General features: G+C 39.6%; 2 protein-coding genes across 2 annotated transcripts; both read right to left on the bottom strand.

Moving 5' to 3' along the window:
* Positions 1-202: 202 nt before the first annotated feature.
* Positions 203-5,801, bottom strand: vdac2 (voltage-dependent anion channel 2). Its single transcript, XM_056435281.1, has 9 exons — positions 5,692-5,801; positions 4,425-4,496; positions 4,278-4,327; positions 3,495-3,647; positions 3,298-3,350; positions 2,110-2,337; positions 1,558-1,708; positions 1,397-1,454; positions 203-1,155 (listed from the first exon to the last, which is right to left on the bottom strand). Exons 2-9 carry the CDS (start codon positions 4,489-4,491, stop codon positions 1,064-1,066), a joined length of 852 nt encoding a protein of 283 aa, XP_056291256.1. The 5' UTR covers positions 4,492-4,496; positions 5,692-5,801; the 3' UTR covers positions 203-1,063.
* Positions 5,802-7,150: 1,349 nt separating this feature from the next.
* On the bottom strand, positions 7,151-11,015 carry LOC130207587 (polymeric immunoglobulin receptor-like). Its single transcript, XM_056436234.1, has 7 exons — positions 10,970-11,015; positions 10,427-10,747; positions 9,974-10,276; positions 9,200-9,231; positions 8,752-8,808; positions 8,365-8,439; positions 7,151-8,268 (listed from the first exon to the last, which is right to left on the bottom strand). Exons 1-7 carry the CDS (start codon positions 11,013-11,015, stop codon positions 8,224-8,226), a joined length of 879 nt encoding a protein of 292 aa, XP_056292209.1. The 3' UTR covers positions 7,151-8,223.
* Between the last annotated feature and the right edge of the window lie 1,657 nt (positions 11,016-12,672).

Genomic DNA, 12,672 nt, shown 5'->3' with positions numbered 1-12,672 from the left:
CGCTCCTATGGGGAGAGCGGGGCTCGAGCCGAGTACCCTGTGGTTACGGGACGACCGCTCTCCCCATGAGCGACAGCACGTTGAACTTATATTGCTGCTTTGTTAGCAAAATGTCCCACCTCATCCACTCTGACACAGGCCTCCGCAAAGTTAACATGCTAGTTAAGTCGTTAGTAATATCACAAATAAAAGAAAAAAGGCATTTGTGAAGTGCAAAGACTTTATTGAAAATGTATACATACACATAAGGACCTCCAAGACTTCCTGCGGGCCGTCACTGCCCAGTACAGGAAAGCACTTTTCCAAGACAGCAACCTCTTCCGGACATTGATATTTTGGCATTACTGTGAACATTACTCATGAACCCCCTAGCTGTCTGTAGAATAGAGAAGAAAAGAAAAAAATCTAATTCCGCGTGGTGGGCCAAGTGTACAGGTTACCCGACATTAAGCAACCCAAAAACTGCCCAGTTTAAGGGAAGGTCGCATGTGCAGCTTCAACAGATCACAAACCATGATGGCTGACGCAAAACATTAGAGCGCTAGTGTGTCCTTGTGTGCATGAACAGGAAGGGTGCAGCAGTATTTAAATAGCACATAATTACTAGTGTACTTAACAGTTTATAAAATAAAACTGAAGACGACAAAGGAATATCAGATTGTTGCGATTGTAAAATGAATAAAGGTATGACTCACCACACAAAACAGTCAACTGATGTTGACCCTCTAGGAATAATCACAAAGCCACACAGAGATGACCGGCAAAGGGATCGTCATGATTGCATTATTATGGCAGTGCCCAACAGAAAAGAATGACTCCATATATATATATTATGCTTCCAATTGTCTCCTGAATAGATGGAACTACAAAGTAAAACGCCACAAAGGTAAGATCTACCAATGACAGAAGCACCAACTTGAAGAGGTAATTAACAAGTTTGAGTTTGTCGTCGTAGCCTTTGAACCAATCTCTCAAAGATATCCCCTTGCTGGTTAAGAGTTGGACACACATTTAAGGCCAGATTCTTCTGATATTCCCAAGTCCCTTGCAGTATGTTGGAAGCTTAGGCTTCCAGTTCCAAGCCCAGACCGAGCTTGTGTCCTCCTGCGTTGATGTTCTTGCCATCGACCAGGCCAGACAAGGTGAGTTTCACACCTGCACAGGATAGAGGAGCAACATGAGCCTTCACAAGTGCAGTTACTTTTCTCTAGCTTGGGTTGTGACAAATAGAGATGAAAGGGGAGGCTGTTAAGAATTACTATAAATTACTGTTCTACATAAAGTTATTTTGCTCAACACTGCTATGGCGAGGACTGAAGTTGGAGGCATTCTTCATCGATAAACATTTTTGTAAACATCCTCCAGCTGTCTGTGAATCTGTAGTAAACAACCTTACCTGGTCTAAGAGCCTGGGTGTACCCAACACCAACAAGGCTATTGTTATTCACTTTAGCCTATGGAGAGAGAAGAAAAAAAAGTGTGTCAGTGACAATGAATAGTTACATTTATATTTAGCCTCATCCAGCCCATTCTGAAAGCCTCTGCTGCACCACTTACGCTGACGGAGGCATCCTTGTCCAGCTGGTATTTCGCTGCAATACCGAAGCGAGTGCTGTTGCTGCCAGCGGTCCAGGCCAGGTTGACTGCCGTCTCCAGTTTGTCGCTCACTTTCTGGTAGATGGAGCCTCCAAACTCAGCACCGTCATTGCTTGAAAGATCAGAAGCATTTGAGAGATCTGATTAATAGCCGAATCGTTTTGATCGAAATCTCCCTGCAGACTGCACCCTCTTGCCACAGCTCTTTCTATTTTTGGAAAACAAGAAAAATGGGACGCCACTGGTTGTTGTTGAATTTGTCATCAAGTATATAATAAATAATAATGAGTGCAGTTTTTTTTACAGCCCTATAGGAATCTATTTAGTTAACCAACAGAGAGCTCACAACTGTGCTGATTAATTATAAACCTAGAAATTTAAATATTAGCTGGAAATCAACATCTTGTTGCCATTGTTGAATGAATGTGTCCATGATTTCCTAATTTCTGGATGAAGTGAACTGAAGGTTCACAGAAGATACAATTCCAGCGTTGACGTAAATACACTACTTACATATTGGTGTGCAACTGGAAGTCTCCCGTCTTGTAGCCAATAGCAAAGTTGTTCTGGGTCATCTTGGATTTGGCAGTGTCGAAGGTCATCTGGTAACCGGCGAGCCACCCCTCGTAACCGATGACAGCAGCTCCGTGGATGGTGGGGCCAGCGAAGTCAAAGTCGACATCGCAGCCCGTGTTAACAAACTCGCGCTTATAGGCCGTCTTAACTTTGCCACTCTTCTTGCTGTTGATGAAAAACACAACTTTGATTGAAAGTCATTATTCTACAATATATATTTGGGTCTGCTGTAGCTCATGGGGATGAGTGGTCGTCCGCTCTACCCATAGTTACATGTCGAAGTGTCCTTAAGCACGACACTGAACCCACAGTTGCGCCCCGGGCACTTCCCTGCAGCCCACTGATCCTTAATAACTAAGGATGGGTCAAACGCAGAGAAGGAATTCCCTACAGGGATAAATAAAAGTGTGCATTTCTATATATATTTTTTTAAAGAGCTTCACCTGCTTGCAATTCAGTCAGTGAGAATCAACAGTCTTTATAAAGCTGGCTGTTCTTACAATCGTAACCTTTTTTTTTGGATCAGTGACCAATTCAAACAAGATGGCTGCATTCAACAATGTTATCAACATTTTTTTTTATAGCAGCATTAGTGTGTATTCCTATTATGAACGGGAAGAAAAAAGAAATGAGAGCAAGAAGATTTTGACAATATAGTCTGCCTGTTCTTTGACAGCAGTATCAATTCTTAAGTTGTAACCACAGTAAAATACTGCAGTATTAAAACAATCTTGCTCCAATAACCAATCTTGTGACTGCAGCCTTGTGGCTAAAACTGGAAAAACAGACCAAAATTCATGATCGTTCAAAATCAAAATCGTTGATTGTTCAGATAATAAGTATTGTGACCGAGTTTGGCTTTGAATTAGATCTCGTCATGCTTGCGAGATACTGCCAACGTGCTGGTTGGTTGCACAAACATTGCGTATATGCAAAAGGGAAAATCACAGTAACGCGATACAAAAGATGTGTTCCATATTGGGACTGGGGTTACATGGACGAGAACTACACTGGTCTGAAGCACGTACGGCACAGATCAGGTTGCCAAAATGACCGCTGTTGAGACGCAACAGTCAGTCAAGTTAAAATGGAACTACCGTTGCCATTGTTTATACATTATCTTACCCAGTGTTTGGTGAGAAGGTGGTATCAAAAGTCAACTTCAGTCCCTTAGCAATCTGTAAAACAATAAAAAAGTATTTTACATTAAAATAAGTGTGTTGCTCTGCCATGCTTACTGGGCAGACACTTTTGATACTTAAAATAACAGATTAACAGTAATAATAAAAAGATATACACATATGTTTGAATATTTTCCCGACCTGATCATCAATGATGATTTCTGTTCCCAAGGTGTTGTCAGTGTTCCACTTCTCAGTGAAGGTCAGGCCGTATTCTGACCTCTTGTATTTAGTTTCCAGGCTGCCTGCAACTTTGCTGGTATCAGTGTTGGAAGAACCAACCGTTTTGAATTCCTGCAAGGGACAATTCCAGACATTCATAAGCAATACAGTGGATGAAAAACCTATGAATGAAAAGATTGATAAATCATTAAAGACTTTGGCTGAGCCAATTCTCATAAAAAAACCAAATTATCTTAAATTAGAAGAAAAAAAAGTGTTATATTATTCTGATATAACGAATTACAGTGTTCATGTTCGAGTAGGTAGCTTAGTAGCCACAGTGTTGTAGGTTTTGGCTTCTTAAATTTGGGGCTTTACACGACTGTTTGGCATCACATACCATTCAGCTTCAGACTGTGGCTCAAAACACACAACATGCAGAGAATACCTTGTGCTTTGGAAACATTTTGAAATGCCTTGTTTTACCACTTTTTATAGATATATACAGAGAGAACACAAACCAATTGATTTGATAATCAATTGAAGACTTTGTTCCATACATGGAAGAGCATAAAGAACATTTACTGAGGTTGAACTTCACTGGGTGGCACCGGGCTACCTTTATGGCTGCCAATGCCAACACAGTCTTCTTTAACCAAAGCAAGGAAGTCCAATTAACATTCAAATTGCATCATCCTATGCAAATGTGTCATTAAATCACTTCAGTTACGACCATCTTAACCCGAAGATAAATGAACTTACCACTCCACTGGCTGACTTTGTCTTGACATCCAGCTTGACCAAACCAAATCCTGAAGAAAATTAGTTTTGTTCAAATAATTGCAAAACCTATCTATGACGGTACATTTTAACATCAGGGCCACTTGGTAAAACTGAAAGAAACATTACCATAGCCTTTGTTGAAGATGTCCTTGGCAGACTTGCCCAGGTCAGCATAGCAGGGAGGCACGGCCATTGTATCTGTAGACGGAAGCAACAGAATGTTCAAATTAGTTTTTCTAATATCAAATACAGTGCTACCAACCATCTTTTGTTCAAAAAGAGGGAATTACAAAGAGTATGATCTCATGATGGCTTAAGCAATTCATCTCAACTGTGGATTAAGGAGTTTGACATAATAAATTGACAGCTACTAATACAAAGTGTGTAAATAAGGCTGGACGAAGCTGCTTGGAAAACGTCTTTGAATGACAAAGAGGCATCAATATTGAGAGTTAAGGACAGGAATTGACATCTACTTAATGTACCACTCATGTCAGCATAGATGCATTGTGAAGTTAAGAGGATATAAACAAGCCTGATTCCTATGAAGATGTAAATTGCTCCCCCATCTGTTCTTTCTGTGGTTGCTACAACCCGTTGCGTGGTAAACTCTTTGCATTGGTGTGCATTCATAACCAATATCTTACTAACGTCCTATTAATTACAAGACGCGTGGGTCTTCATCGCCGCACAGACTGCACGTAATGAGTCTGTCCGTCATTAAAAGTGACGTTGTATATGTTTACATGGAGTCTCCGCTAACATGTAGCTATACTTTTACCATCACAGTGTTGGTTACACTTCAAATTCGACACATCTGGCACAGTGACAGCGTCCCGGGGCCACAGGTAGTCACAGCAGGACGAGTGTTAGACAGCCGACGGACAAGGTTACCGGCCGACAGAGGGGACATTTTGCCGCACTGGAGATTCCAGTTCAGGCCTGGCTCTAATCAAATCTACGCTACTCGTGCACGTGAATTTTGAAGAGACAGGGAGGCGTGTCGAGGAACATGTCAGTGTCCATTCGTGGGATGGTTTAATTAACAGAGTTAGCTGCCAGCCAAGTTAACTCACTCCTGCCAACTAGGCCCAAGGGAGTAAATGAAGTGATAGCTTAGGTTTGAGTAATATGCTTTTAAAAAAAAATCTGAGTAGCTATGCAGAACACCGGCTGATGTACCAGCAGCATGAGACGTGAAGTACAAAGTCAAAGTAACACGCAACCCGCTGCTTTAACTTGTTGTCAGGTGTCAGACGCAGCATGCCGAGTGAAGCTAGCCTAGCTAAACCTGCTAGCCTGCAGAGTACCGGCGTGCGTCAAGCTTGAGCACTACTTCCAGCTTGTTATGAAGTTGAGTAACAGTGTCAGGCGGAACATGTAACTCTCTTACCGGTAGTGGATGAGGCGAGTGGTTCTATAAAGTGACTTTAGCAGGGAAATTGCGCACACTGCACGGCCGAAGCAGGCGTCACCGGGAGAAGGGCGAGCTGAAGGAGACTGTACTGCAATGGAATCCAGACCTATCACAGCCCGGCCCAGGACCCGTGGTGACCACCGAAGTGCCTGTCTAGAAATGATTTCACCTCACCGCATTCTGGTGTCAAGGCGGGAATATATTGTGATTTAGTATGAACCATAGACTGTATATAAGAAGGTGTGTGACAAATGTAGTTTCTTTAAAAACAAGTAATTGAGTTCAAATTAAAGAAAACAATTGATTGTTACGTGCACACGTGTAACAAAGTAGGCAAGCTGATTTCCGCCACTATGACACAAGCAAATAGCTGTACTGCTTTAAATAACGTCTTCTTCAGTGGTTTGTTTTGACTGCATCCTTTGCACGTTTACAATGTGAGCTGTAGAGACATGGGATAGAGACTGAATCACAAGCCTTCTCTCATATTTCACTGGTTGTAGTAATGCTGTGAATTCCTGCAACAAGAACAAATACAACACATAGCAGATGTTTATAGTAGATGTTGATAGTAGCTTTTGTTTTACACATTAGTCATTAGGCCTACTTCTTCTAAATATTTGAAACAAAAGGTTCCTAACCTGACAAGATAAATAAAAAACGAATGTCGAAATTGTAACATGCCTCTTGTGACCAATGATGATGAGATGAACATGTTCCCCCATCATCATTGGTCACAAGTCAGTCAGTGAGTGAGTAATGTAATACGACGATGTGACTCAAAGCACTGACATAAAGATGTGCGACTGTGGCCCGTATAAACTGAAAATAAAAAATGGTGGTAAGAAGAGAATGTACACTTTTGGGATCCAAGAGACCCCCGAAGATCTCAGTGCACAACATTCATTAAAATATAATTGTTATAGTAGGTACTATATGGATGATGATGATTTATTTCTGTGTTGGGGACACTGGTCCATCAATTGATCCAGACGATGAGTCAGTGCTCACACAGGAGCTTCACTGACACTTCACTGACTTTAGTTATGCTGTGAATTCCTGAAACATGAAGAAGTATAACATTTTAGCAGATATGCTATAGGTATTGTTCCTTCCATTGATCTTTGTGTTCTAGCTATTTTGTATACTAAATTATATGTCCAGAATTTTTTTTAATAAAACATGTGTGTAAAGGATTAACATTTTTGAAGGACCCATTACTGCCCTGTGAGTCCAGTGAGGATGAGAAGACATTTAAGATGAACAGCCATGTCAGTGAGAGCAGTCAGACAAAACAACATCAACCACATTACTGTCAGACCTCTGTACAGCACTCTGGTTAATGTGCAATAGCAACTGTTACAATCTTGTATTTTCCTTCGTAAGACAGTTGCATCACATAAGTTAGCTAAAGAAGTGAATATGTAGTCACATGATATTTTGTTCATTTTATTATTAGTATGCATTGTACACAGTAAGTTGTCCGTCGATTTACTGTCTAGTGAGCGTATATTCTCCATAATATCTTCAACCTTCATTTGGGAACAGTGGAGGCACTGGTGATGACTGATAAATTATAGACTTTGTTTCGTAGAGGGGTAAAAAAAGAAGTACAGGTGGCGTCCGTTGATCAAGAAATGTACGTGGTTTTCAAAAAAAGCTACTTCCTCTGACTCAACATGTCCTGCAAATAAATTTCGTCCAAACCACACACCCATATTTTAATCTGGTTTGCACTCAGTCTGCACCATGTTGATTAGGAACAATGGGGCAGTTGCCAGGTTATGAGCCCTAAAATTGATTAATTTGTCAAATAATTCACAGCAGACATTTTGACTTGAAAAGCACAGGTCTTCCTATAAACATTAACAATGGCGCCATTAGATTCAGGTGCCCCAGAGAGCTATGACAGTGTGAACTAACATGCATAATACTGCAACCCGAAAACGGAATCAACTAAATGGAAACGAAAAGCAACAAAAAAAACAGAGGGTTTAAAAGTTCAATGTTCATGTGTACATTCAGTCGTGAAAGTAGTTATATGTCAACAAACTGAAGGTGGCAGTACAGGGCTATTTGAACACTTCCAATGTTTTTTACAGTTGGGTTGTAAAAGGCTTTGGGCTGGTGGCAAACCTGGCAGTAATGCCAGGGCAGCAATTAGGAAGCGATTGGTATTTAAATAATACAACAGCATTTAAAATAAAATAATATTATTGCTGGATTCAACTAACCAAAATTGGTTTTGGACAAAGAATGTAGGTGTGAGGTGTTATGTGTGTGTTAAGTAATCAGACATGCCACTTTTACAAATTGATGGAGGATTCTGTATAAACAAAAGAAAAGAAAAAAATGTATTGTCATACCATATTTTACATACATTTTTCGTTTACATGAGTGAAATAAGACGATTATTCATGTTTTATTGCAATTTGACACATGGATAAGTAAAATACATTTGCAAAATTAATTTGAGATGATAAATTAGGCAAAGAGGGGTAACGTGTGCTAAGCCAATGTGCTGTACGTAACATTCTCGTCTTTTGCTTCAACCTGAAAAAGAAGTAGAAGAACAAAATGTACCAAAACAAATAAACTTAACAAAAGTATGTGACAGTCCATGTGAGTTTTGATTTACTTAATATTTACCCTTTGGATACTTTTCTTCCTTATGGTAACCACAGAACTATACGTCACGTCCGCATCTCTCTCAGGATTTGACCTCTGGGTAAGAGAGGTGACAGACATGAAAGAGAGGACAAAGCTATTTCTGTTTTTGATGAATTACACTTTTGTTTGTATTCAGCTGCAATTGGGAATGGGATTATAATATATTATGTTCAGTCTACGAATATGTCCTTAAGTATATTTGCAAATGTTAGGTGAGTTCTGATAGCGATTGACGCTTTTCTTTAATAATAAAAAATGACAAGTATATAATTGGGCAAAATAGGAATATGAAATAACTATATGCAATGGTCTACATTATCAGATTTTTTTCTTCTTTTTCTTATCATCACTGTAGTCATTGTTTACCTGGTTTGAAGTGTTCCTGGTGTGATCAACATTACTGTATGTTACTTCCTCTTCTGCCTATGTAGAGGGAGCAAATCAACATTAATAGTGTCCTTTACATGTTCATCAATGTCCTTTCAAATTAGTTTCACACAGTTTCAAGAAAAAAGTATTTGCAACAAACTGATCATATCAGGCTTGCGCAAAACCCTTAAAGAGGAATTACCATAATTTGGGCACTGCTCAGTTCGGTCTATCTGACAATGTTCACTGTCCAAGGGTACAGTGTTGTTCCGCAGTACTTCTGCAACGTGATCGTATATTCTCTGCAATTGTTTGCGCTTAAATGATCACCTTACCACTGCAGTGTAAACCTAAGCCAATGACCACTCTTAAACTACTGCATTTATTCTGTAGCTCCTTAAAGCCTTCTTTGGGAAAAATTGGGAAGTAAAAAAGTGACCCATACCGTCATGGCTGATGATGCGGATTTGGTCTGCTCTAAATGTGAAAAAAGTAAAAACTGTGATTACTCTCAATGCAAATATATAACATGAAGAAAATTAGTATAACTTGGATTAATCAGAGTTTAGCAATTTACTGTGTCTTTTCAACATGAACCAGGTGAACAAGGTCACCATGACAGCGATGATCAACACGCTCAAAGGGATGAGGATTTTCTTTAAGTCAAGTGAAACCCTGCAGCATAAATACATAAAAGCACAAAATGCAAAGCAATTCAACATTTTGTTCAATGTGTCTCTTGTTCCCTGTAAAGCGTCTTTGGGTATTGGAAAAGCGCTATCGAAGTCTGAATTATTATTATTATTATAACATAATTCATCAACCTGATTACACACTACAACTCTAAACCATCTTATTGTCTTAGTTATATTACCAACAAGTTATATGTCTCTATAATACAACTGCATATAGATTTTCCTTTATAACTGTTGTATTTCACCATCAGATGGCCACAGTTCCCGAAATACTGCATGACAATTCAAAGCCGTCTGACCTGTGCTGGCCACCCTGAGCTGTGGTAGGTGTTATTTCTGCAAAAACAGAGGTGAGTTTCACAGGCTCAGGCGTGGGTGATAAGGTACTGCTTGTTGCTGTAAGTGTGGTTATGACCCAAAACAAGACAATGATCAAGTAAAATGACAACATATTTTCCTTAAATCTCTTCTATTTTAAATCAAATAATTACACAATGTTTCCCTTTTATAATTGCAGAACTTACTTGTGGTAGGTGGCTCATTGACAGTCACATGCACCGGCATCTGTAAGTCTCCTTTAACACACTGATACCAGCCGCTGCTCTCTTTCTTCAGTCCGCTCATCGTCACGGTGAAAACATTGGGGACACTTGCATTGATGGTAACTGCTGTTCCATCTATTGATCCAGAAGATCCAGGCGTCACACAGGAGCGGCCCAGCTTGCACCACCTGATTTCACCATGGTTACTATAGTTGCAATTGATGGTTAAATTATCTCTTTCAAATCCTGTTTTATTCTGAAGATCCGTGTAGAGCTTGGGTGTACCTTATGAAGGGACACAATAGACAATTGTGGGTAGCCTCATCGTAATCATTCTTTAATTCAAGCAAATAAGACCATGCTTGTGTTTTTTTCTCCGTGTTACAATTTCACAAAGGATTGAATATGTGTTGAATGTGTTTGAAGTACTCTTACCTTTGGTGACTGACAGGTGAAAATACTCTTTGACATCTGACCCTTGATTAATCTCCACAGCACACCAGTAATAACCAGTGTCTTTATCCATCAGGTCCTTTACAGTCACAGTGAAGATTCTTTGGATTTTATCATCAGAGATGGAAAACTTTCTTGAATTTTTTTGGTTTGTTTTAACTGCATAATTGCAGGAGGACCAATAATCTCCTTTACACAAGTATTTCACTCGGTTTACATTTGTTGAGCCATAGAGACATGGGATGGAGATTGAATCTCCAGTCTTCACTGACACTTTACTGACTGTAGTTATGCTTAGAATTCCTGCAACGAGAATATATACAACCTTTTACCGCATAGAGAAAAAAACATTTGTCTTATACCTAATTGTTTCTAAATACCATTTAATTCAGACACAATTCTGTGTATTAATCTTCTGTGTTAAAGTTGACGAACTGTGTGTATTTAATGACTCTTTCCATTATATTCTGACATAACCAGCTCACCATTACTTAACACACAAATACAATTACCCTTGTGACTGACCTGTGAGTCCGGTGAGGATGAGAAGAACTCTGAGAGGAGATTTCATGTTGGTGAGTGAGCAGACTCAGACAGAACACCTCATGGGCTGAAGCACTGACAGACTCATTCTAATTCTACTTCCTGATTTTCCTCAACATGCAATTGCAACTGTTACAATCGCTTCCTCTTTTAAGGCAGTTATGCCATTTTGGAGAGAATTGGTTAAATGAAGACAATACCAAGTAAAAAAACAACAACAATACAATATTTGACTTAGAATTTATAACAATGATGTTTTTATTTTAAAATGTTCAGTTTTTAGTTGCACAATAATGACTAGAATTAAGGTTATCACATTGTTTATTTTCATTTATGTTTCTTAATCATGCCCAGTATTACACCACACCACAAAGTTATCCCACTGAAATGTTTCATTATACACGAGAGAAGGGAGACATCTCTACGGCGGACATCATCAACACACAGCAACTCACACAAACACTAAACTAAATCTAGATTCATAAATAGAACTGCAGGTAAGTGGTACATGTGTTTTTGGTTTAATTTATTTTAATGGTGATTTCCTTTTGGTTCATATTTAAACTGTTGCTCTTACTCATTGTGTCCAACTGTCTAAATAACAAGTTTACCTTACACAGCTCTTATACAGATTGCTGGGTTGATACTCAGAATATTCATATGAAATACACATCAGAATGTCCTCCCATCTTTTCTGATAATTGGCCCATACTTGTTTTTAGTGTGTAGTGTAGATCACACTTCCATCAACTGGTGCAGTCTAAAGAGAGAAAAGAAGCAGAGAAGAGAATGCTCACTAATTATTGACTAATCATAACCACAATACTAATACATTTGCATTATTAAAATGTATTTCAATTAATAACATACCATCTGTCACACGCTGTCCTTTGTTACAACGGTACTGTATGTCACACTCTCTTCGGGGGAATTATTCTGCTGGATGAGATTTGCAGTCAGAATGATAACATTTTTAGGGGGAAGACGCATATGTAGGCAAATATGTTTTCAGGTGCAGCTCTTGTTGTGGCTGGATTTCTTCCTTTTTGGTCCATTCTAACTAATCTCTTAACCTGATGCATATAATCTTGTATCTCTCTCCTATCTGACTGCTGGTGAGACGCCACAGGATACTCACCCTCTGGACCTCAGTAATCAAACATCCACAGGACACAGAGAGTTTGGATCAGAGTTCAATTCACGTAGATTTATTTGGAACCAACAGTTTCACAAATAAACCTGGTCTGGGTCCGGTTTTAAAGACAACGACCTCCCTCCACATCTGTCTTTCCCAAGCCCCGAACAAACACATTGACATATTATTTATACATCAGCCTCAATGCAGGTGCCGCCTCCGTCCACTCCCTCATTACATATTAGTTCTCGTCACTCAGTGTGACCCCTGTCCCAGTCCAAGCTGGTTACTTTAAGGAATGTGGAGGTTTCTTGCTGACGTCTCCCCCCTCGTCTCTTCTCTTATCGTTATTGTGTCTGAGCCTCCTGGTCCTCGCTCTGCAGTCTCCTCTCTACCGGTTAAGAATGGAGCAGCACAAGGCCGCTGAGTCTATCTATGTCTGGTGTTGTTGACCCTTGTCTGAGGCAGAGAGCTGTGTGTGCCCTCTCAATCATCTTTGTAGATGTCATTTAAGCCTAATATATCACAATGTAAAAGTTTAATACACCCT

The sequence above is a fragment of the Pseudoliparis swirei genome, chromosome 17 (assembly GCF_029220125.1).
Source record: "Pseudoliparis swirei isolate HS2019 ecotype Mariana Trench chromosome 17, NWPU_hadal_v1, whole genome shotgun sequence".
Taxonomy (NCBI): domain Eukaryota; kingdom Metazoa; phylum Chordata; class Actinopteri; order Perciformes; family Liparidae; genus Pseudoliparis; species Pseudoliparis swirei.
This window is presented reverse-complemented; position numbering and strand designations above follow the sequence as displayed.